General features: G+C 33.7%; 2 protein-coding genes across 2 annotated transcripts in view; both read left to right on the forward strand.

The window, feature by feature from the left end:
- LOC114746124 (uncharacterized) overlaps positions 1-897 on the forward strand; it is a 65,222-nt gene extending 64,325 nt beyond the window's left edge. Inside the window, exon 2 of the mRNA XM_028934312.1 lies at positions 262-897. Within this exon, the coding sequence (XP_028790145.1) occupies positions 262-897 (636 nt within the window). The remainder of the gene's footprint in view (positions 1-261) is intronic.
- A 16,625-nt stretch (positions 898-17,522) lies between these two features.
- LOC114746125 (uncharacterized) lies at positions 17,523-23,250 on the forward strand. Its single transcript, XM_028934313.1, has 8 exons — positions 17,523-17,894; positions 18,684-18,858; positions 20,178-20,327; positions 20,989-21,084; positions 21,579-21,728; positions 21,856-22,005; positions 22,111-22,433; positions 22,615-23,250. Exons 1-8 carry the CDS (start codon positions 17,523-17,525, stop codon positions 23,248-23,250), a joined length of 2,052 nt encoding a protein of 683 aa, XP_028790146.1.
- The last annotated feature ends 3,504 nt before the right edge of the window (positions 23,251-26,754 follow it).

Raw genomic sequence — 26,754 nt, forward strand, 5'->3', positions numbered from 1 at the left:
ACTTGGTCGCCAAGCCTTCTCGTCATAGGCTTATGGATACGTCTGTCCTTCTCTTGCAATGGGAAATCAGCTGGTTTGAGGTGTGTGTATACATATACTTCTTCGGTTTTAAATATAAGACCCACTTTATAGTGTAATTTACACTACACAATGGGTTTTATATTTAGTACCGGTGAAATATATATGATCACTTAGCTTAATTAATACCAGTAATTTGTAGCTATCATTTAACTGTACATACGTTTGTATTTATGTATGCAGTATGTGAAGAAAATGATGCCGCCGGAGTTCATTAAACGGAAAAATAAGGAAGGCAAAACGCCGGTGATGGTCTTCGAGGAGGAACACCATGATCTGGTGCAAAAAAGTAACCAATGGATGAAGGACATATCCGGAAATTACATAGTGGCGGCGACGCTTATGTCCGGCGTTACCTTTGGAACGTGCTACCAGATCCCGGGAGGCTACGACGAAGGCAACGGCAGGCCGATTGTAGGCAACCGTTATGAATTCCTCATATTTGTTATCACGGCACTGGTTTCCTTTGGCTCCTCCGTCATTTCCCTCGCCGCCTTTCTCGCCATTTACAGCTCTCAAAGTGATCGGCCCGATCCCTACCGAAGACATCTGCCGCGGACTCTGTGCTTGGGTTTATCTTCTCTGTTTCTCTCAGTTTTGACCATGTTGATTTCTTTCTGTGCTGCGCAAACCTTTGAACTTGTTGGCCCCATAAACAAGTTGTCTGTGTATGTCCCCGCGTACGTTGGCTTGGCTTTGATCCCTCCCTACTTTTACGGGGCAACTCAATTTCCACTCCATCGGCGTCTTCTCAAAGCTAGTTTTTCTCGTGTGCCACTCTCCAGAGGTAGAGGAGAAGAACAAGAAGAAGAAAGATAAAGACGAAGGGAAGAACAAGGAGAAAAATGAAGACGCAGAGGCATTGGAAGAGAGGTTTAAATAGCTTTTATGCTTTCTTTGCAAAATAAAGAGAATTTTATTATGTGACACAGTAGTATTTGATTATCTACAAATAACTTTATTTTGTTTTAGGTCAAAATAGAACTTTGCTAATGGTTTTTTTGTGGGGTCTACAAATGTATCCAATTTCACCAACTCAGGTGATAAATCCCAAACTCATTATGTCTCAACCGTCTAGATTAAAAATTTTTAATTAATTATTTTTAAATAAAAATATTTTTTGAAAAAATAATAATTAAAAAATTATTTTTATTTTAGATGGAAACGAAATCAAATATCAACGGCCCAAATCATGTTTGAACAATCCAGATATAATAAGATGAAGATGATGATCAAAGGGTCCCAAAACAAGAAAAATTTTGAAAAAGAAACAAAAAGAAAATCAAAATCATCCAAAACATGCATGAAACACGAAAAGCAAACGAACAAACGTGTCATTTAATTTTCTCTTTCTCTTTCCTTTTTGAAAGGAATCAGTATCTTTTATTTTTCCTTGAACTGAAGGCAGGAATCATAAGCATTTTTTTTTTTGAAAAAGAAACAGACATATTTTTTTTAAAAAAAACAGAAAGAGAAGAAGAAAATCAAAATCATCCAAGACATGCATGAAACACGAAAAGCAAACAAACAAACGTGTCATTTAATTTTCTCTTTCTCATCAGGTATCTTTTTATTTTTCCTTGAACAGGCGGGAAGCATAAGCATTATTTTTACTTTAAAAAACTTATACTTGAAATATCCCTTAAAATGGGAAAAAAAAAACAAAGTATACATATAGTGATACTCCCTCTAATTTTTAGTATAGGAACTAATTAGGATTTGAATTTGATCATAAATATATAACAGCTCGGTCCATTTAATTTGTTTCTCATATTTATCATTTTTAAACTAATTTAGACATTTTATAAATTGATATATAATCTAATATTACACAGGGATACTTTTGAAAGATTAAATCACATGTATTATATATAATTGATAAACTTACCTAACTTTTTAATCTACTCAAATTTAATGGTAAAGACCAGAAGTAGTGTTATTTACCGTCAAATTGAAACTTGCATGATAAGATGAATTGCAAAGCCCTCTTTTTTCTTTTGGTAAAGCCACACCGATGTGCAGCTTGTTTATGTTGATCTTAAAGGAGACAAGTTGAAATATATGAAAAAGGGGCCCACATTAAGATTTTCAAGGTTATTATAATATATATTCTTTCCAACGGATGAGACGAAAGTAATATTCCTCCCATCATGGGGCCATGATATTATACGGCTTTAGCTTGCCTACTTAAATCATCACAAAGCCCCGTCTGGTCTCAGTCATCATTAATTAATTCCTGCTGATCGATCCATCGATCCCTTGCACCCCCACATAAGATAGTCGTAAAATCAGTTTTAGTTTGAATCGGCAGAGTTCCATTTTGTTTTCCCCAAAATGGAAGTGCTCGAATCGTTGGCGATCGACGAAATGGAACTGCGTTCTGCAGTGAAGAATCGAAAATGGGAGCGTGTTGTGGAAATTTACATTAATGATCCAGAGATTCAGAAGAGACGGATCAACACGTGGGGAGACACGGCACTGCATGTGGCCATTGAGACAGAGGACATTACTACTGTCACACGATTGATATGTGTAATCAAATCCCGCCGGCGGGGAGCTGAAGAAGCCCTAGACGTTCTGTCACTGAAAAATGGCACAGGCAATACTCCTCTTCACTGCGCAGCCTCTCGTGGCTCAGACGTCATCTGTGATCGCATCACAAAACTGTTCCACAAATCACTGGTAATGAGAAGAATGATGTCTTTCTTTGTGCAACTTCATTACTTAAAGGGAATTAATCTCAACTGTAATATTAATAAATTGAACCCTGCAGATTGGGGTGCGTAATGTGACAACGGAGAGACTCCTCTCTTCTTGGCTGCTCTTCATGATAACCGAAAGGCCTTCCTCGTTCTCCACCGTGCTGCCGGTGATGATAGCCAACGGTATTGGAGAAGGAACAACGGTGACACTATGCTTCATTGCACTATTAAGAGAGAATACTTCGGACGCACACCAGTGAATTAACTAGCTATCTCTCAAATAAGGGCTACTTGTTACCTAGCTAGCTAATTTTTATTCTTTTGGTGCACTACTTGCAGAATTGTCGTTGATAATAATTCAAAGTTGCCCAGCCATCTCAGTCCTTACCAATGAGAAGGGCGAGTCACCTCTGACAATCCTCGCGTCTACTCCCTCTCCATTCATCAGCGGCATTCATCTTAGCTGGTTGGAGAGACTTTACTTCCGTTGTGAGTACGAGCGCATTATTTCCATATATGTTTAATTATTCAAGTTAGAATAACTAATAAGGTTATTGTGTGTGATCCATCATTATCATCTAACCATAAGAATACATGCATGCATCATCATAAAGTCATTCATGCTGAAGAGCCCAATCCTCCCACTGATGATGATCGTAATCATGGAGAAGAAAGCACTGTCGATGTTGAAGATCCAGAGATGACGATGGATGAGGAGGAACCGACCGACAAAAGTGTTACAGATGATATTCGTACCTTTGAAGCTGTTTTCAGATTCTCTAGTACGCACCCTACTAGCTATTAATTGATTCGAGTTGAGCTGCTTGCTATATTGATTAATGAAATGGACACACAATAATAAGAAACATATATGACTGACCAAACAAAGAGTTACTAATGTACATATATTTGTATGCAGAGAACATACGGAGACACCTACTTGGTTTGAAGATCATGAAACTTCTTGTAGCCGGAGAATCTTGGTACGACGCCGTCATTGACCCAGATGTACGTGATATGCTCTCAAAGTCGGCTCATGAGGAAGAATCCAAAGGGCCACGAACCATTGTACCGCCAGCAGACCGGCGGGAACACAGCGGTAATTAACAAAACTATATATTTTTAATTAATTTAAAACTAGGGGTAAGAAATTTGTCTGAATTTCTTTCTTTTTGAATTTGATGGAGTGAAGGGGCTGAAGAAGTACGGACAGTATTGTTGAGCGCAACTAGAAACGGCGCGACGGAGTTGGCGAGGGAAATCCTGAGACGAAAGCCTTCTGCGATATATGATGAAACCAGTGAGAAGAAGAACATAGTGCTGGTGGCAATAGAGGCGAGGCAATCAGAAATATTGAAGGAATTGATGAAGCACGCAAGTTGGAATGACAAGCGCCTCAGGCATGGAAAGGATGTCAAGGGAAATACTGCGTTACACTTGTCCGCAAAGCGTTCTGTTAATCCCACTATGTACGTGTCTGTCATTCACTTACTGCAGTGGGAAGTGCATTGGTTTCAGGTTAGTTTCATTAATTTGATGAGTTAATTATTATAGAGTGATCTGAAAAAGGCACAGGGCAAGACCAATGAAATCATTGAACGGGACCATTTGGTTAATAACCGATCTAAAAATTCGGTTGTTGATACACAATAGTATGTCATGTGATCCATATAACCAATCCCACCTAATAAAATAAAGCTTGTTATTGCAGAATGATAGGTTTAAGGAGCTCATCCAACATGTTGAAGTATTTTTTGAGAAATTAGTTTAGGATAGTGTTATTGAAGTGGTAGTTGATAGTGCTGGATGAAATTTAAGCCATTATTAAATTGCATCTATGTATCCCATATTAACAATATTCATTCCCAGTATGTGCAGAAACTTATGCCTGCTTACTTCCTGCTTACTTCGTGGAGGAACACCGAGGGATGTTGGGAGAAAGTAACCAGTGGGTGAAGGAAATGTGTGGGAATTACATGGTTGCCGCCACCCTTATTTCCAGTGTTACGTCTGCGTCGTGCTTGCAAATCCCAGGGGGTTATGACGGCCAAAAGGGCACACTAATTGTAGGATCTAGCACCGCTGCATTTCAATTGTTTGCTATAACCGGGCTTGTTTCCTTTTGCTTCTCCATCACTTCTTTGGCTGCCTTTCTTGCCACTTACTCTTCACCAAGTAATCAATACGAGCATTATCGTCGAGCTTTGCCCTTGAAACTTCTTGTTGGCTTTTTCTCCTTGTTTGTCTCCATGTTGATTTCCTTCTGTGCTGGCCACGTCTTTAAGCTTTATCCCAACCACAAGTCTAGGTGGGGTTCCCATTTGGTGCTCATCAGGTGATGAGCACCCAATACTCATCACCTGATGAGCAATCTGGACCGTCCAGATTTAATTTGGACGGTCCAGATTTAATATTATTAAATAATTATTTTAAAATAGAAAAAAATTATATTTTTAAAAAATGATAGTTATAAGATTATCTTTATTTTTTATCTTATACCTATTAAAATAATTATTTTTAAAAAAATAAAAATAAAAATAAAAATAAATCCGGACCGTCCAGATCTAATCTGGACGGTCCAGATGGGTGATGAGCATTGGGTGCTCGTCACCTGATGAGCACCCAATGCAAATCCGTCTAGGTGTATCCCTTTGTACCTTTCTCTCACTTCCATACCTCTTTGCTTTTACACTGCAACGCAAATCCCACTTTTCTGGCAACTTCTCGTAGCTAGCCTTGCAACTGTGCCATTCTCCAGACCATTCTATGTCGACCGGCCAGAAATTGATGTTGAAGAAGTAACAGAAAGAATAGAAGAAAAATTCCGAGCGCCAGTCACCAGAAGAATAATAAGGATGAGGAGACCAACCGTAGAAAGAGTCAGCTTTAAAGACCACCGCGAGTTTTCTTGAGAGTACATTTACGAGGGTGATCTTATTTTTCCGGTACATCTAATACCCTAATTTTTTTTTTTATGCATCCAAGATCCAATCTTATTTTTAGTACCAAGATCAAATTTGGTATTAACATGTTTATATACATGTGTGTGTTTAATTATATAAAATTAAAAAATATTTTTTTTTTTGCCATCCAAAAAAATGTATGATTATACTTTTTGATTTTGGACATATCTTTGCTTACGGGTTGGTGGGTATATCTAGTTTGAAGTTAGTTCAACTATTTTTTTTTCCATTTAACATTCAATATCTTAAGTTTAGAATGTTTGTAAGTGTATAAGTACTGTTGACACAATACTTGAGAGTATTGAGTGAAACTTAACCGATTATTAAATTGCACACATATATAAATATATTTCTATATATCCCATATTTACATTATTCATTCACAGCACGCATGTGCACGAACTTACGCCTTCTTACTTCATGAATCAACCAAACGATGAGGGCAATAAGATTTGATGGCTGAGCTCCAAGAAGAAACACCGTGGCATGAGCACTGGAATTGATTCCATCATGAATAATTTATGGGTTTCATCATTTTGTTTATTGTATAAGGAAAGCAAGAGGTCTCTTTTATTATTTTCTGTGATGTGAGAGTACTGACTGTGTTTTTTCTGGGTGTCTTTTTGATAATCGCCAATTGGAACGTATTTCTCAGAGTTTTCCTTTTACTTGTTCCTTTCCAATTAATAATAATAATAATAATAATCATCATCATCATCATCATTATTATTATTATTTTGGATTACGCGATCAACTTCAAGGGTATGCGACGCGTATCTGTTTTTAAATTTTGTTTTGTGGTCCTCCTCTTAAACTCGGGAATTAATAAAATCTCAACTTTACCTGTCTTACAAATATTAATGCAAAGAAAAAGGAGAGGTTATGATCTTTATATAAACTAATTGAACTCTACTTTAATGAGCCCAGCAAGGGGGAGCTCGCAGGCTTTGCTCCAGTGTGGTTTGTGCGTGAAAGCCATAGGGGTGGGTTTTCTCCCCGGGAGAGGTTTTATCTGTGAGTAAATTTTTCATATACTACTCTGTTTTTATTTATAAATTGTTTATAAAAAAGATTTATTTCTGAATATAAGTCATTTGTAGGCTAATTAATAATTTTTCTAATTTTATCCTTGTTGACTTAATAAATACATAAAGAGAGATAAAATAAATATGTAAAAAAATTATAAAATGTAGTTTTAATACCCTCTCTTTAATAAGGACACAAGTGAAAAAATGATTAATTTAATTTTTTTATTTATTCAAGTGTTGGAGGCGACAATGAATTAAGAAGCAGAAACATTGTTGATTCAGATCCTCAAAGTGGAAAGGGGTAAAAAGGACAACCGAACTGACCTAGTGACCTACAACCTATCAATGGGTTCTGACGAGTCGCCATGTGAGAGTCGCTAGGAGAGACAAGAATCACTGTGGTCGTCGGTGGATATCGTCGCCGCGGTCATCGGTGCATATCGATAATTTTCCCCGCGTCGTTAGTAGAGAGTGTCTGCCGCCCTTGCCGGTGGAGAGTCGCCGCCGCCGCCGCCGTCACTGGTGGAGAGTCGCTAATGAGGAGGTCGAAGATGGAGGAAGTGAGAATCTGAGATAGAAAAATGGAGAGAGATGTGGAGGGCAGTAATGAAGATCATGGTACCTAGGCATTTTTAATTTTTTAAAACAACAAATTAATAGAAATAATTGGCTGACACATGGGTTAAACATTATCTGAGTTGCCTCATTCTTATTGGGTAGAGTTTAGATGAGCTGGTACTCTGGAAGTGCCTAATATCTCTCTTTCCGAAGTCATCCCGATTCGTCCCTGGCGTTCGTTTTGGGCGTGTTCAGATTGGAAGTATGCTGGACAGCCTAATCAGCTAGCTTCCCAACCATGAAGCTCTTTTCGGATTCTCCTTTTTAAGGAGTACCATAGGTAACTAATTATTAATTTTAATGCTTAGTTAGATCTTTTTTTGAAACCTGCACTTGCACGCCTCGAAGCATAAATAAGTAATAATTCATTTACCAATATTCCACTCCTTATTATAAGCTGCTTATAGAAGAAATATTTGTAGTTCAAAACATAAGTTCATTTAGGGGGTTATTACTTATTAATAATTATTTTTTCAACCTTACCTTTATTTAATAATTATCATTGGGAAGAAAACAAAGAAAGAAGATTCAGAGTTAAAAATGATTTATACATACAGGAAGAGAATTTTAATAAGAATAAACTCGAAAAAATATTATCAATTTAAGATATATTCAATTATAATTTAACTATCACCACTTGATATGTGAAAATCAGTTAAAAGGGATTTACATATGGTAAGTAGGGAGGCTTGTTCGGAATCACGATCATAAGTATTTTTAATCACATTTCATGTAAGTCAAAACAAACTTTTCACATATATATTCACTTCGTATTTTATAAATCACAATTAAAAACAGTACTTAAAAGCTTAACATGTCTGTTTATGGTTGGCAGAAAAGAAAAGGAGACATGTATTTGGATCGCTGATCATGAAACAACTGGTAGATAATGACGCTTTTTGTGATAGTTTGATGGAGATGGACGTGTTGGGGATGGACGACGATCATCCGGCGAACTTAGCAATGCTGTGTCCTTCATATAAAGGTACTTGGATCTTTAAAATAAATTTTAAAAAATGACTTTCTTTAATTAATTTTATTTTTTTTGTTTACATGTGGGCAACTGATTTATAAGTAAGATATATGTATGCATGCGCATGCAGCATCATTATTAGGATGGACACCATTGTTGAGAGCAACAAAATATGGTGCGATCGAAATGGTGTGGGCAATCTTGGAAAAAAAGCCATTTGCAATTTGAGGATGAAACTGATGAGAAGAAGAATGTGATGTTGGTGGCGGTAGAAGAGAAAACAGTCCACCCTATTGATGCAATTCATGAAGAAGCCGTCCATCTGGAATGGGAAGCTCCACCATGCATCCGACGTCCATGGCAATACTGCCTTGCACTTGGTCGCCAAGCTTTCTCGTCATAGTAATGCACCTATGCCTGCCGTTTACATGCAATGGGAAATTCACTGGTTTGGGGGGTGTGTGTGTGCGCGCGCATGATCACTTAGCTTAATTAACACGACTGATTTCTAGCTACCATTATTCAACTGTACGTATGTATTTATGTATGCAGCATGTGACCGCCGGAGTTCAGTGAACAGCGAAACAGGGAAGGCGAAACTCCGGGGATGGTCTACGCACAGGCATCGGAAGAGAAGTTTACATTGTTTTTAATGCTTTCTTTGCAAAATAAAGAGAATTTTATTATGTGAAACAGTAGCATTTGATTATTTACAAATAACTTTATTTTGTTTTAGATGAAAATACGACTTTGCTAATGGTTAATTTTTTGTGGGCTCTACAAATGTATCCAATTTCACGAACTTAGGTGATAAATCCAAAACTCATTATGTCTCAACCGTCTAGATTAAAAATTTTTAATTAATTATTTTTAGATAAAAAATTATTTTTTTGAAAAAAATAATAATTAAGAAATTATTTTTATTTTAGATGAAAACAAAATCAAATATGAACCGTCCAAATCATGTTTGAACAATCTAGATCTAATGAGCTTGTAGATTCATTATTTTAATGAGCAGTCGAACCCGTTTCCTAATTTCACCACATCAAAGCATGCATGTGGTTCACGTCCTGGTTCTGGCCCTCATTGATTAATTTTGGACTTTGATTTTATAGCCACCACATACTACTCTTCCGGTCCTAATTATAAGACCCAATTGACTTATTTGAGGAGATTAAGGAAGTAAGTTAAGTTGGTTATTTATAATAAATAAGTGTTGTCATTCCTAAAATATCCTTGCTAATTAAGTATATTGGCTAAAACTATCATTATTAGAAGGATTATCTTGGAAAAAAATGCATAAATATAAGAGACAAAATGGATTGGGGTCTTATAATTAGGACCAAATAAAAAGTCAAATGATGTCTTATAATAAGGACCGGAGGAGTATTTACTTTGCAACTTTTACATGATAAAAAGATACAAACAACTTAACTAATTTTTTTTGTAACTTTCATAAATTAGTTAACTAGGATTAATATTCAGGACAAGAGAGTCATTGTCTATTTTAAATGTTCTCACTTATTCAGTATAAAATCGATCAATTTAGAATTTACTCCTCATTATTTTATCAACATTTATAATATTAAAATATGTAATAAATGTCTCTGTAAATTGCGTACCGTGCAGCAGGCTTAATAAAGTTCATCCCTTGGTTTTGTTCATGAAAATTATTACAGAGCTTTTGTCAAAGGTAGGTCAATTATATTGCCCCATAACATCGTAATTAGTCAGGATGTTGTGAAATTATACAAAAGGAAAATTTCATCTCTCCTATATGTGTTATGAAGGGGGGACTAAGAAGATATATGACACGGTGGAACGAATATTTATCATATAGGATCCAGTTTCCCTGCTAAGCGGGCGATGAGCACCATACGCCCATCACCGAAACGCAGTGTTCTAATAGTTAAGGAAGAAATCCTGGGCATTGAATGCATGATAATCCTGGTGATATGCACAAAAATTTTCATTTTTTCTATTAATTCCAAATATTTTAATAAAATATAGTTATTCTTCAAATATTAATTCCAATATAGATACATGCGTACTACCTCCAGTCCCAAATATATGAACTAGTTAAAAATTCAATTTTATTATAAATAATTTCAGTTAACTTTGTTTCCCATATTTATTTATTTTTTTACAAAAAGTAGGTGACATTCTGATATCTAATGTTGCAGTTTTGACTTCTTCACAATTTCTATATATATAAATATATATTAACTGTGCAGTGTTAGATATTTTTAAAAAAATCATTAAAAAATTTATGTTCATACAATTTTTTGGTCCTTTAAGTTTGTTTTTATTTTGGCTCTGGTCTCTCAACTTTTTTTATTTAAAATATTAGTCCCTATAATTTAATAAAAACTTATACCATATTGTCTAATGAAAGATCAAAATCTATACTTTGAAACTTGAGAGACCAAAATTAAAATAAAAACAAATTTGAATTACCAAAGATTATATTAGCCCAAAAATTTAAAGTTGTATTATTTCATAATATATATTGGGATGTCACTTATTTTATATAAAATTTAAAATTTATTGATGATGATGATGATGTTGAATGTTGATTATTAAGGTTCTGAAGTGTAACAAAGAGGGAGAGACGCTTGTGTTCTTCGCTGCTGTTCATGGTCACCCAAGGGCCTTCTGCTTTCTCAGTGACTTCGTAGAACCTAGGCATACCACAACTCCCTACCTGAAGCCCAGTGGGAATTTTGTACTTCATTTAACCATTCAGCGAAAGTATTTCGGTCTGTGATTTTACTTACTTTGAAAATAAGTTAGTTAATCAGTTCTTCTACTCCCTTCGCTTTAAAATGTAAGTTACTTTTTAGGAATTTTTTTTTAATCCATAGTATAAATTATTTTGAGAATAATTAATACTTATTTGCTAATTTTATCCCTTTAATTAATGCTTAAAGATGACTCCTCATATTTTTCTCTCTTTCTTTCAAATCCTTAATATGGGTAAAAGGGAGAGGGGAAATTTCAATCGAAGACGTGTTTAGCATAGTTCTAGTAATGATGACATGGTTAAAAAGGACTTATATATTTTGGACCAGAGGTATTGTTTATTTAGGACTGAATAGAATAATATTTTATTCAAAATTATATTCTATGATGGTTTAGTTAATTAATGAAATCCTTTGCTTGATAAAAGGTATTAGAGTGTTTCGATTCTTAATATAACAGTTAATTAGAAATTTAATTGAATCATAAATATAAGACTCAAAACTATTTTTTTAAAATATTTATTCATTTTGCCCTTAAAATAATGATTACACATGTCAAAGAATTACTATTGTAATGCGAACACACGTGACTAAAAAAGTTATTTTAGAAAAAATAATATATACTTATTATAAATAACTAACTTAATTGGTTTTTATAATATTCATAAATTAGTTAGTTATCTAGCCTTCTATAGTAATATAATTGACTTGAATTGATCATTAATACAGAATTATCATTCCGAATAATGCGTCTCCTCCCCGACCTGGTTTCCATCATCAATGAAAAAGGGCAGACACCTCTGTACATCCTGAGCTTTATTCCTTCGGCGTTCAGGAGTGCCCCTCGCCTGAGGTGGTGGGAGAGGCTTTGGTACCCTGTAAGCGATCTCAATTTAGTCATGTGACAAATTAAAGCTCTTATGTTTCAATTTATAAGCTCTCTTTTTTCTTTTTTCAAACACCGAAAATTACAGTTAAAAACCTAACCTTAACTTTTCAAAAAGATGTACTCCATCTAGTCATGTATAATACTGCATCTGGTGCTTAACTAGAAGATTAAATTTTGCCCTAAATATAAGATTTTAATTTATTTTTTTTCCTAAATTTATAATATTTTATCTAAAATATCTCTATTGACTGTAAGAGGTTTCATCAAGAAATAATTCCAATGCACATTACTAAAGAAGGTAATTTAGGAAAAATTTATCACACATTTATTACAAATTGACCAACTAAATTAGTTTCTTTAATCTTCCCAAATTACTTATATAATTCTTATATTAACAATTGGAAATATTGTTTGGAAGTAAGTTAAAGTATATTTTTAGTTTTTCAGCCATACAAAAAGTTTCAGTTTCATTGCTTAACTTTAAAAAGTATTTTTTTAGTCTTTTAACCCTAAAACTGTTTATAAAAAATGATAATATTGAGATCTTGGACGTTAATAACAAATTTTTAAATAAAAATATATTAAGTTTAATTTTCAAAACAACAATGATTTATATAAAAAATTATCATTTAATACTAATAATTTTAGAATTAAAAAGCTAAAAATATAATTTTTTAATTTAAGAGATCAAACTAAAATATTGTATAAAATTAAAAGAGCAAATGTGATTTTAACATTGAGATTATTATTATCATTAGTGGTATCATTATGATAATATTATTGTATGAATAGAGAATTAATTGAAATGACGTTGCTGACGTAATGATCATACTCCTATTTCTGAAGTCATCCCGGCTCGTCCCTGGCCTCTGCTTTGGGCGTTTTGGGCGCGTTCAGATTGGCATTATGCTGGAAAGCATGATCAGTTTCCCATGCGTGTAGCTCTTTTCGGATTCTCCATTTTAAGGAGTACCATAGGTAATTAGTTACTAATGTTAATGCTTAAATAGATCTTTTTTTGAACCTGCACTTGCATGCCTCGAAGCATAAATAAATAATAATTCATTTACCATTCGACTCCTTATTATAAGTTGCTTATAGAAGAAATATTTTTAGTTCGAAACATAAGTTCATTTAGAGGGTTGTTACTTATTAATAATTATTTTTTCAATCTTAACCTTATTTAATTATCACTGGGAAGAAAAGAAAGAAAGAAGATTCAGAGTTAATAATGATTTGATGAATTGTTCTCATAAATAATAAATCAACGGTGCAATCATGCATTCAAGAAAAAAATTAAAATTAAAAGGGAAAATCCCAAAAAAGTGATAGCTGAATTTCAAAATTCTAAATCAGTATTAGTTATTACACTCATAAAGAAAATGATTACATTCAAAGAGCAAATAACAACCCATTTTTGTAGTAATTCCTGATTTGGTATTTTGAAATTCAGTAATCACTTTTTTGGGATTTTCCCAAATTAAAATATACATTTAGTGTTTTAAGTTTATATAAGGTTTTAATTTGGTCTCTTAGCTTTAAAAAAACATGCATTTTATCCTTTAATTCTAAAATTATCAGCCTAACTGACTATTTTTTGTAATAATCATAATTTTTTTAAAAATTAAATATATTATGTTAATATTTGGGAATGTTTTATCAATATTTAAAATCTTACTGTTTTTTTTGTTGGGAATTTTACGGTTAATAGATTAAAAATATATTTTTTAAAATTAAATGACCAAATTGAATTTGTAATGTTAAAAAATGGTATGCATTATGCACACACCTTATTTTTATTAACCGTAAATTAAATGACCAAAATTAAATGACCAAATAAATCGGTATGTATTATGCACACACTCTATTTTTATTTAATCATATCACAAATTTCCAGGAAAAAGGATTAAAAAAATACTAGTTGAATTCCAAAATGATAAATAACTAATTTTAATATATTTTAACTTGTCAAAACTATTACAATAGTAATCAAAACTATTACAAAAATAGTCAGCATAACTTATTTATCTCTTTGAAATTCAATAGATTTTTTTTGTTTTTTTCCATTATTTTGTCGTCTTAATTCTCCTGTTAATTTGTGGTTGAGCACACGTGTCTTATGTAAAATTACAAACTGAGTCGAGTCCTATTATTATTTATGATATATATATATAAATAATATGATATGGCTATTTTCTAAATGAGTAATATTTCATGTGGAAGGTCAACATTTTAATTTTTGTTTCTTTAATTTGCCGGACCCTCTTTTTTTTCTTTTTGGATAATAGGACCCAACCTCTTGGACTCAGTCGGATGCAACCGGCTATGGTCTCACAAATACACCTGGTTTAAAGGTAATAAATTTTTTTTTGTCTAAAATTTTAAACTAATCTTTTCATTTTACCCTCATTATTTTATATATATATATATATATATATATACACACACATTTCACTTATTATTCATGTGCAATAAATTATTCTTATTTATACTAAATATTTACTCATTATCTCTCTTTTAGTTTTTTCATAAGTAAGGGAAAAAATTACTTACATATTTGTTGCTTTTAATTAAATTTAACTAATATTTTGAATAGTATGCTTTTTTTTTTTGGTAAAAGAATAGTATGATTTTGATAGTTAATCCTCATGAAAAGAAACGGAATGAGTAATGAGATGGGCAATCAAGAAAGTCCAGCATAAGACAGATAGATGGCGGGGTTCTTTAACTTCCTTGTTTGCTTTATTCTGTCTTACACCAAGAAAAGAATAATATGGCCAGAAGTGTAGAAAGGAAGCAGACTTGTTTGGAGCAACAAGAAGTAAGGAAGCTATATACACACACATATTATTCTGTTACTATTCATAAGTTATTTGTAGGGAAAAAAGTTATTTTATAAATATAAGTAACTTGTAAGGTAATTAATAATTTTTTTTAAATTTTGTCCCTATCGACTTAATAAATGTCGAGATAAATATAAAACATAGGAATAATTATAATGAGATCCTAAGAAAAGAAAATGAATACTAAAAGTTCCAGTAACAAGTTAAAAGTTGTCATTCCCTACTATAGAATTTATCATTATAAGTTGATTGGTTGTCATTAGAATGTTTTAGTAATTATATTTCTTTCTTGAAACTTTATTGCAATTCTTCCTAAAACATATTGTTAATACCCTTTCTTTAATAAGGGCAATTTTTTTTAAAAAAAATACCAATTTAATTAAATAGGACCGTGTTCCATTCAAGTTAATTATTTAATACGTTTTATATAATTTACAGATAAATCTGTCTGTGAAAATTTAAACAAAAAGAAGAAGAAACACGAAAAGAGAAATGAAGGGATGATGATCCAAAAAGAAGAAACTAATTGTCTTTCCCTTTCTCTGTTTTTTTTTTTAGGGGAATTACTTTTCCCCACTTGTTGACTTGTCTTCAATGGATGATGCGATAAAAGTGAAGAACATGGATGGATTACATTCCAAGCAAGTGAGACAGACAAAAAGAAAAGTAGGAAGCATCTGATTCGTTTGGAATTTCTGTTAATCAAAATGGCACAATTAAAATTCAAATGCAAATCAGCTAATTGTGCTTTCCTTTGGCTTTCAATTCCCTCATATATACACGAAAGTTTATAAATAATATATAAGGATTATATATTTCTAATACATATTTTCATATGCAATTGTACATTGGCCATTAGAATAGGAGATCGGGAAATATCACTAAATTTTATGTAATTATCTTTTTGTTTTAATATAATTGATCATTTGATCAGAGTATAATAATAATATGGTATGTATTATGCACACACTTTATTTTTATTTAATCATATCACAAATTTCCAGGAAAAATGATTTAAAAAAATACTATTTGAATTCCAAAATGATAAATAGCTAATATTAATATATTTTAACTTGTCAAAACTATTACAAAAAATAGTCAGCATAACTTATTTATCTTTTTGAAATTCAATAGATTTTTTTGTTATTTTCCCATTATTTTGTCGTCTTAATTAATAATTCTCTTGTTAATTTGTGGTTGAGCACGGGTGTCTTATGTAAAATTGCAAACTGAGTCGAGCCCTATTATTGTTTATGATATATATATATATATATATATAAATAATATGATTTGCTATTTTCTAAATGAGTAATATTTCATGTGGAAGGTCAACATTTTAATTTCTGTTTCTTTAATTTGCCGGACCCGGCCTCTTTTTTTTCTTTTTGGATAATAGGACCCGGCCTCTTGGACGCAGTCGGATGCAACCGGCCATGGTCTCACAATGCACGTGGTTTAAAGGTAATAAATTTTTTGGTCTAAAATTTTAAACTGATCTTTTCATTTTACCCTCATTATTATATATATATATATATAGATACACACTTCACTTATTATTCATGTGCAATAAATTATTCTTATTTATACTAAATATTTACTCATTATCTCTCTTTTACTTTTTTTATAAGTAAGGGAAAAATTACTTATATATTTGTCGCTTTTAATTAAATTTAACTAATATTTTGAATAGTGTGATTTTGATAGTTATTCCCGATGAAAAGAAACGGAATGAGTAATGAGATTGGTAATCAATAAAGTCCAGCATAAGACGGATAGATGGCGGGGTCCTTTTTTTTGTTGGAAAAAAGTTTAGGTGGACTGAGTTCCAGAGGTTCACCAGGATCAGGGTATGTTTCAGACTAAGAGAACACTTACAAAGGTACTTAAAGATCGTCTACCAACAAGGTCCTCACATCGGCAGTGACATTTGAACTTACAACTTTATAGGTTATGAGTCGACTCTTTACCAACTAGACTAACTTTTGTTGGCAGATGGCGGGGTCCTTTAACTCCCTTGTTTGCTTTATTTTGTCTTACACCAAGAAAAGAATAATTTGGCCAGAAGTGTAGAAAGGAAGCAGACTTGTTTGGAGCAACAAGAAATAAGGAAGCTACATAACGACGCACACGAATGTTACTCTGTTACTATTTATAAGTTATTTGTAGCAAAAAAAAAAGTTATTTTCTAAATATAAGTAACTTGTAGGATAATTAATAAATTTTTTTAAGTTTTATCCTAAACGTAGAGAGAGATAAGATAAATATATGAGAGAAATATAAAGTATAAGGATAATTACAATAAGGTCCTTAGAAAAGAAAATAAATACCAAAAATATTTCAATAACAAGTTAGAAGTTGCCGCTCTTTATTATAAAACTTATTATGATTACAGACTGCTCAGTTGTCATAGAATTTTTTAGTAATTATATTTCTTTTTTGAGGCTTTATTGTAATTCTCCCTAAAACATATTTGTTAGTGCTCTTTCTTTAACAAAGGCAACTGTTAAAAAAAAAAATACCAATTCAATATGTTTTTGGTATAAGTAAGTTATAAATAGGAACGGAGTGATATATAAGAAACAGCAATATAATAGTGGTGTGTGTTAGATGGAGCCTATATATAGATCTCTTCTGCAGAGATCCTGTTGAATTGTGTGCGCGTGTCTGTCTATACACATCGGAGAGAGATGAATTTGGATGGGGAGGTTAAGAAGAATGAGGCAATTAGAGAATTGCGTCTTGGGTTAAGGATGCGCAATTGGGGGGCTGTGCTGCGCACAATGAGGGGCCTGCCGCCATGTGCGGAGCTGTGGCTGGCCAAGATGAACAAGTGGGCTGACACTGTGCTGCACGCAGCTATCATTTATGGGACACCACCCCGCACCGTCGATGAGCTGTTCGAAGAAATGCCCAGACGTGAAGAAGACGTCGTGGAGATTCTGTCAGCCAGGAATCAGTGGGGCAACACTCCTCTTCACTGCGCCGCCGATAGGGGCTCTTCCCCCTTGTGTCGCCGCATCCTTGATGCCCTTTCCACCGCACAACACAGAACCCGCGCCGTAATTAATTCAATCTCTTTTATTGATTACATGATGCACACGCATCTGCGTGATGAGATTGAATCTTAATTATTCTGTTTTTAATTAAAAACATGCTTCATGATTCTTTTTTTAAAATTATTTTTTAACGATATTAATGGTCTGAACTAAAATATATATTTTTAAATTTGAGAGAAAATATGTGTAATTATAGCAAAATAAATTAGTGGTTAGAATATTTCACTCTAATTATTAACGTTGCAGAGTGTAACTAGCATAGAGAGGGGCAAGGGGGCATCCATCTCTAGTGCTTCAACTTTTGAAATGTTTTTTCTCCCCCTATTCATTATTAGATTTTACAAAAAATAGGTGACATATATCTAATGCTGCAGTTTTGAATTCTTCACAATTTCTAGATATATAGATATATATATAGATATATATTAACTGTGCAGTTTTAGATATTTTTAAAAAAAATATTAAAAAATTTAGGTTCATACAATTGTTTGTCCTTCAAATTTGTTTTTATTTTGGTTTAGGTCTCTCAAGTTTCTTTCCGTTTAAAATATTGGTTCCTATAATTCAACAAAAACTTAAACCGTCTTGTCTATTGAATGGCCAAAATCTATAGTTTGAAACTTAAGAGACCAAAATTAAAATGAGAACAAATTTGAGTTATCAAAGATTATATTAACCCAAAAAATTTAAACTCACATTATTTTATACTATATATTGAGACGTCACTTGTTTTATATAAAATTTAAAACTTATTGATGATGATGATGATGATATTGAATGCTGATTATTAAGCTTCTGGTGCGCAACAACGAGGGAGAGACGCCTTTGTTCTTGGCTGCTGTTCATGGTCACCCGGCGGCCTTCCTCCTTCTCTATGACTATGCAGGACATGAGCATGCCACAGCTCCTTGCGTGAAGCCCAATGGGGAATCTGTACTTCACGTGACCATTCAGCGAAAGTACTTCGGTCTGTGATTTTACTTATTTTAAAAATAAGTTAGTTAATTAGGTCTTCTACTCCCTTCACCATAAAATGTAAGTTACTTTTTAGAAATTTTTTTTAATCCATAGTATAAATTATTCTGAGAATAATGAATACTTATTTGCTAATTTTATCCCTTTAATTAATGCTTAAATATGAATCCTCATATTTTTCTCTCTTTCTTTCAAATCCTTAATAATTGAAGACGGGTTTAATTACAAGTTATTTTTTCTTCCATAGTTCTAATGATGATATATGTTTAAAAAGGACTAATATATTTTGGACCAGAGGTATTGTTTGTCTAGGATCGAACGGAATGGAATAATACGTTATTCCAAATGACATTCTATGATGGTTTAGTTAATTAATGGAATCCTTTGCTTGATAAATAGTACTAAAGTATATACTACTTCCAATTTTTAACATAGGAATCAGTTAAAAATTTAATTGAGTCATAAATATAAGACCTCAATTAACTTTTTTTTTAATACTCCTATGGTCCTATTTATAGGGCAAAGAGAGAAGGTTTTTTTTAGTCTTATTTATAAGTCATTTCAGTAAATTTTTATCATGAACGTATTATATTGTCATTCATTTATTATAGTGTAGATAGTTGTTTTTTTTTAAAGGAATATGTATTAAATATGGATAAAGTTAGAAAGTTGCTATATTTTAATAAAGAGTTAATGCAGTTTAAGATTTTTCTTGGTTTGTGTGAAACATGTTAGAAATGCCTTATAAATACCAAAGGAGTATTTATCTATTTTTCCTTTGATTGATTTTTATGGTGATTGCACATGTCGAGGAGTTACTATAGTAATTCAAGTACCCATGATTAACAAGGCTGTGTCAAGAAAAAATAACATATATTTATTTCAAATGACTAATTTAAATAATTTTCTTAATATACATAAATTAGTTAGTTATCTAGCTTTTTATATAGTAATATAGTACCTCTGATTTTAAATATAAGAGTTGGTTGACTAATTTAAGTAGATTAAGAAAATAGGTTAAGTTAGTTATTTATAATACTCCTCCGATCCTAAATGTAAGACCCTTATACACACTTAAGGGTCTTACATTTAGGACCGGAAGAGTAAGTAGGTATTATCTTCCCTAAAATATCTTTACTAATCAAATATATTGGTTAAAACTATCATTATTAGAAAGACTACTAAAAAAATACATAAATATAAGAGACAAAATAGATTGAGGTCTTATATTTAGAATTAAAATAAAAGTCAAACTAGATTTTATATTAAGAACAAGATACAATAATTGAATTGAATTCATCTTTAATGCAGAATTATCATTGCTATTAATGCGTCTACTTCCCGGCATGATTTCCATCATCGATGAAAAAGGGCAGGCACCTCTGGACATCCTGGCCTCTATTCCTTCGGCATTTAGGAGTGGCACTCCCCTTAGTTTGTGGGAGAGTCTTCTCTACCACTGTAAGTGCGCCCACCTCCATCAATCCATCTGGAATTTTAATTAATTTTCTTTTTTTATTTAGTTTTATTTTTATTAATTAATTACTATCTTTAACCTTTAATATAAGAGTTACTAAACTAACTAATAGATTAAAAAAATTATTTAAACTAGTTATTTGTAACAAATATGAGTTTATTTTCTTAAAGTATTTTTTTTAATATAATCATGACTATCTTTAACTGAAAATTCTTTGATATACGTAATTAATATAAGTATTTTAAAAAGTAAATTAGAAAGTACAAAAAAAAAAAGTGAATTAAAGTTAGGATTCCTTGGGTCATAATTTTCCACCCCACCTTCTCTCCTCATGCGAAGTCATGTCTGATGCGGCCGCTCATTCAGCTTTTGTCCCCCCCCCCCCCTATGGCCAAGTTGGATACAGCAATGGATGACAAGGATAAAATTTCTAAAAGGAGTTTTTAATTTTTTGAGTGGAAAAATTTATAAAGGGAATCAATGTTAACATTTTAAAGGCAGTTAAATATGTAGAAACTGAGTCGTACTCAATCATAATTAAATCACTGGTCATGACTGACTTAAAAGTTAAAGCAGCCGAGAAGATTAATTTTTCTTAATTAAAATGATGTTGCTGTCGTAATGATCATACTCCTATTTCTGAAGTCATCCCGATTTGTCTCCCGGATTTTGCTGGACAACCTGATCAGCTTCCCACCCATGAAGCTCCCTTCGGATTCTCCTTTTTAAGAAGTACCACAGGTAATTAATTATTAATTTTAATGCTTAATTAGATCTTTTCATTTACCAATATTCGACTCCTTATTATAAGTTGCTTATAGAAGAAATATTTTTAGTTCGAAACATAAGTACATTTGAGGGGTTATTACTTATTAATAATTATTTTTCAATCTTACTCTTATTTAATTATCATTGGAAAGAAAAGAAAGAAAGAAGATTCAGGGTTAAAAATTATTTATACATACAGGGAGAGAATTTTAATAAGAATAAACTTGATCAAAAATTATCAATTTGAGGCATATTTAGTTATAATTTAACTATATGTGAAAATTAGTTAAAAAGGATTTACATATGGAAGTAGGAAGACTTGTCTGGAATTATGATTATAAGCACTTTTAATGACGTACGTTTTATGTAAGTCGAAACAAAACTCCTCACATATATGTACCTCGTATTTTATAAATTACGATTAAAAAATGACTCAAAAGCTTAACATGTTTGTCTGTGGTTGGCAGAGAAGAAAAGGAGACATGTATTTGGTGGGCAGATCATGAAACAACTGCTAGACAATGACGATTTTTTTGATGATTTGATGGAGATGGAGTTGCTGGGGAGGGATGACGATCATCCGGCGAACTTACCAACGCTAGGTCCTTCATATCAAGGTACTTTTAATCATATACGTTTCATGTAAGTCGTAACAAAACTCCTCGCATATTATTCACCTTGTATTTTATAGATCACAACTAAAAAATGACTCAAAAGCTTAACACGTCTGTCCGTGGTTGGCAGGGAAGAAAAGGAGACATGTACTTGGTGGGCGGATCATGGAACAACTGGTAGACAATGACGCTTTTTTCGATGATTTGATGGAGATGGAGTTGTTGGGGAGGGATGACGATCATCCGGCGAACTTACGAAGGCTAGGTCCTTCATATCAAGGTACTTGGATCCTAAAAATAAATTAAAAAAATGACTTTATTTAATTAATTTTATTATTTTTGTCTACATGTGGGTAACTGATAATAAGTGTGCGTGCGCATGCAGCATCATTATTAAGATGGACACCATTGTTGAGAGCAACAAAACATGGTGCGACCGAAATGGTGTGGGCAATCTTGGGAAAAAAGCCGTTTGCAATTGAGGATGAAACTGACGAGAAGAAGAATGTCATGTTGGTGGCGGTAGAAGAGAGACAGTCAACCCTATTGGAGCAATTCAAGAAGAACCCATCCATCTGGAATCGGAAGCTTCACCATGCATCCGACGTCCATGGCAATACTGCCCTGCACTTGGTCGCCAAGCCTTCTCGTCATAGGCTTATGGATACGTATGTCCTTCACTTGCAATGGGAAATCAGCTGGTTTGAGGTGTGTGTATATATATACTTCTTCGGTTCTAAATATAAAACCTATTTTATAGTGTAATTTACATTACAAAATGGGTTTTATATTTAGTATTAGAAGAATATATATGATCACTTAGCTTAATTAATACGAGTAATTTGTAGCTATCATTCAACTGTACATACGTTTGTATTTATGTATGCAGTATGTGAAGGAAATGATGCCGCCGGAGTTCATTAAACGGAAAAATAAGGAAGGCAAAACGCCGGTGATGGTCTTCGAGGAGGAACACCATGATCTGGTGCAAAAAACCAACCAATGGGTGAATCAAATACCCGGAAATTACATAGTGGCGGCGACGCTTATGTCCGGCGTTACCTTTGGAACGTGCTACCAGATCCCGGGAGGCTACGACGAAGGCAACGGCAGGCCGATTGTAGGCAACCGTTATGAATTCCTCATATTTGTTATCACGGCACTGGTTTCCTTTGGCTCCTCCGTCATTTCCCTCGCCGCCTTTCTCGCCATTTACGGCTCTCAAAGTGATCGGCCCGATCGCTACCGAAGACATCTGCCGCGGACTCTGTGCTTGGGTTTATCTTCTCTGTTTCTCTCAGTTTTGACCATGTTGATTTCTTTCTGTGCTGCGCAAACCTTTGAACTTGTTGGCCCCATAAACAAGTTGTCTGTGTATGTCCCCGTGTACGTTGGCTTGGCTTTGATCCCTTCCTGCTTTTACGGGGCAACTCAATTTCCACTCTATCGGCGTCTTCTCAAAGCTAGTTTTTCTCGTGTGCCACTCTCCAGAGGTAGAGGAGAAGAACAAGAAGAAGAAAGATAAAGACGAAGGGAAGAACAAGGAGAAAAATGAAGACGCAGAGGCATTGGAAGAGAGGTTTAAATAGCTTTTATGCTTTCTTTTGCAAAATAAAGAGAATTTTATTATGTGACACAGTAGTATTTGATTATCTACAAATAACTTTATTTTGTTTTAGGTCAAAATAGAACTTTGCTAATGGTTTTTTTGCGGGGTCTACAAATGTATCCAATTTCACCAACTCAGGTGATAAATCTCAAACTCATTATGTCTCAACCGTCTAGATTAAAAATTTTTAATTAATTATTTTTAAATAAAAATATTTTTTGAAAAAAATAATAATTAAAAAATTATTTTTATTTTAGATGGAAACGAAATCAAATATCAACCGCCCAAATCATGTTTGAACAATCCAGATATAATAAGCTTGTATATTCATTATTTTGATGAGCAGCCGAACCCGTTTCCTCATTTCACCACATCAAAGCATGCATGTGGTTCACGTCCTGGTTCTGGAATGAATATTTATCATTGACTCCTCGATTGGTTTTCTGTTGCTATGAAGGATGAGGTTCACATCATGACTACTTTCTTGGAACAAGATGTTAGAATTGAGATGAAGATGATGATCAAAGGGTTTCGAAACAAGAAACATTTTGAAAAAGAAACAAAAAGAAAATCAAAATGATCCAAAACATGCATGAAACACGAAAAGCAAACGAACAAACGTGTCATTTAATTTTCTCTTTCTCTTTCCTTTTTGAAAGGAATCAGTATCTTTTATTTTTCCTTGAACTGAAGGCAGGAAGCATAGGCATTTTTTTTTTGAAAAAGAAACAAGCATCTTTTTTTAAAGAAAAAAACAGAAAGAGAAGAAGAAAATCAAAATCACCCAAGACATGCATGAAACACGAAAAGCAAACAAACAAACGTGTCATTCAATTTTCTCTTTCTCATCAGGTATCTTTTTATTTTTCCTTGAACATGCAGGAAGCATAAGCATTATTTTTACTTTAAAAAACTTATACTTGAAATATCCCTTAAAATGGAAAAAAAAGTATACATATAGTGATACTCCCTCTAATTTTTAATATAGGAACTAATTAGGATTTGAATTTGATCATACATATATAACAGCTCGATCCATTTAATTAGTTTCTCATATTTATCATTTTTAAACTAATTTAGACATTTTATAAACTGATATATAATCTAATATTACACAGGGATATTTTTGGAAGATTAAATCTCATGAATTATAATTGATAAACTTACCTAACTTTTTAATCTACTCAAATTTAATGGTAAAGACCAGAAGTAGTGTTATTTACCGTCAAATTGAAACTTGCATGATAAGATGAATTGCCCAGCCCTCTTTTTTCTTTTGGTAAAGCCACACCGATGTGCAGCTTGTTTATGTTGATCTTAAAGCAGACAAGTGGAATATATGAAAAAGGGGCCCACATTAAGATTTTCAAGGTTATTATAATATAGATTCTTTCCAGCGGATGAGACGAAAGTAATATTCCTCCCATCATGGGGCCATGATATTATACGGCTTTAGCTTGCCTACTTAAATCATCACAAAGGCCCGTCTGGTCTCAGTCATCATTAATTAATTCCTGCTGATGGCTCCATCGATCCCTTGCACCCCCACATAAGATAGTCGTGAAATCAGTTTTAGTTTGAATCGGCAGAGTTCCATTTTTTTCCCCCCAAAATGGAATGGCTCGATTTGATGACGAGCAAGGAAATGGAACTGCGTTCTGCAGTGAAGAATCGAAAATGGGAGCGTGTTGTGGAAATTTACATTAATGAACCAGAGGTTCAGAAGAGCCGGATCAACACGTGGGGAGACACGGCACTGCATGTGGCCATTGAGACAGAGGACATTACTACTGTCACACGATTGATCCGTGCAATCAAATCCCGCCGGCTGGGAGGTGAAGAAGCCCTAGACATTCTGTCACTGAAAAATGGCACAGGCAATACTCCTCTTCACTGCGCAGCCCCTCGTGGCTCTGTCCTCATCTGTGATCGCATCACAAAACTGTTCCACAAATCACTGGTAATGAGAAGAATGATGTCTTTCTTTGTGCAACTTCATCACTTAAAGGGAATTAATCTCAACTGTAATATTAATATATTGAACCCTGCAGATTGGGGTGCGTAATGACAACGAAGAGACTCCTCTCTTCTTGGCTACTCTTCATGATCACCGAAAGGCCTTCGTCGTTCTCCACCGTGCCGCCGGTGAAGATAGCCAACGGTATTGGAGAAGGAACAACAGTGACACTATGCTTCATTGCACTGTTAGGAGAGAATACTTCGGTACGGACACCAGTGCATTAACTAGCTATCTAATCAAACAAGGGCTACTAACCAGCTAGCTGGGTGGCTAATTTTTATTCTTTTGGTGCACTACTTGCAGAATTGTCGTTGATTATAATTCAATGTTGCCGAGGCATCTCACTCCTTCCCAATGAGAAGGGCGAGTCATCTCTGGCAATCCTCGTGTCTACTCCCTCTCCATTCATCAGGGCATTCCTCTTAGGCAGCGGGAGAAACTTTTCTTCCGTTGTGAGTACAAGCGCATTATTTCCATATATGTTTAATTATTCAAGTTAGAATAATTAATAAGGTTATTATTGTGTGTGATCCATCATTATCATCTAACCATAAGGATACATGCATGCATCATCATAAAGTCATTTATGCTGAAGAGCCAAATCCTCCCACCACTACAAAAAAAAAAAAAGACTTTAGGCGACGACTTTCGGCGGCGACAAGAAAAGTCGCCTCTGAAAGTGGACTTCCAGTGGCGACACTAAAAAGTCGCCGCTGAAACTAAGACTTTTAGCAGTGACTTTTTTTGTCGCCAATGAAAGTATACCTTTGAGTTGAAGGTGATGTAATCACTGGGTTCACTTTTAGTGGCGACATTCTATGGTCGTCGTTGAAAGTAGACTTTTAGCGGCGGCTATTAGTGTTGCAGCTGAAAGTCTGACTTTCAGTAGTGACATTTTATTGTCGCGGCTAAAAGTATACCTTTGAGTGGAGGGTGATTAATCACTGGGTTTACTTTCAGCGGCAACTATTAGTGTCGCTGCTGAAGGTCTGACTTTCAGCGGCGACTTTATAATCTCGCTGCTGAAAATGTAATATACTAATATATATATTTTATTTTACAATAGTAATAAACAAATTCAATCCAACTCAGTGGTAAGAAGATTGGATACGAAAGGAGGTGGTCACGATTTCGAACCTTGAAGAAGACACATTTAAGGTGAAAATATTTGGACGATGACGTGGCAAGGAGTGATGTGGCAATGACATGGAGGTGGATAGTGATGACATGGCACCTGGTCGGTGATGAGGTAGAGGTGGCTAGTGATGACATGGCAGTCGACAATGATGACGTAGCGGGCGGTGATGATGACGTGGCGTTGGTAAAGCCAATTCTTCCTAGGCAACGACTTTTCAGCGGCGACTTTTTTGTCACCGCTGAAAAGTCAATATTTTTGTAGT

The sequence above is a fragment of the Neltuma alba genome, unplaced genomic scaffold (genome assembly GCF_004799145.2).
Source record: "Neltuma alba isolate B1F8T4 unplaced genomic scaffold, ASM479914v2 tig00004909_pilon, whole genome shotgun sequence".
NCBI classification, from domain to species: Eukaryota; Viridiplantae; Streptophyta; class Magnoliopsida; order Fabales; family Fabaceae; genus Neltuma; species Neltuma alba.

Coding starts and splice junctions, on each gene's coding strand:
- LOC114746125 (XM_028934313.1), top strand. CDS start 17,523: ATGAATTTGGATGGGGAGGTTAAGAAGAATGAGGCAATTAGAGAATTG. Junction 22,006..22,110: donor GCTAGGTCCTTCATATCAAG/GTACTTGGATCC, acceptor GTGCGCATGCAG/CATCATTATTAAGATGGACA. Junction 22,434..22,614: donor GGGAAATCAGCTGGTTTGAG/GTGTGTGTATAT, acceptor TTATGTATGCAG/TATGTGAAGGAAATGATGCC.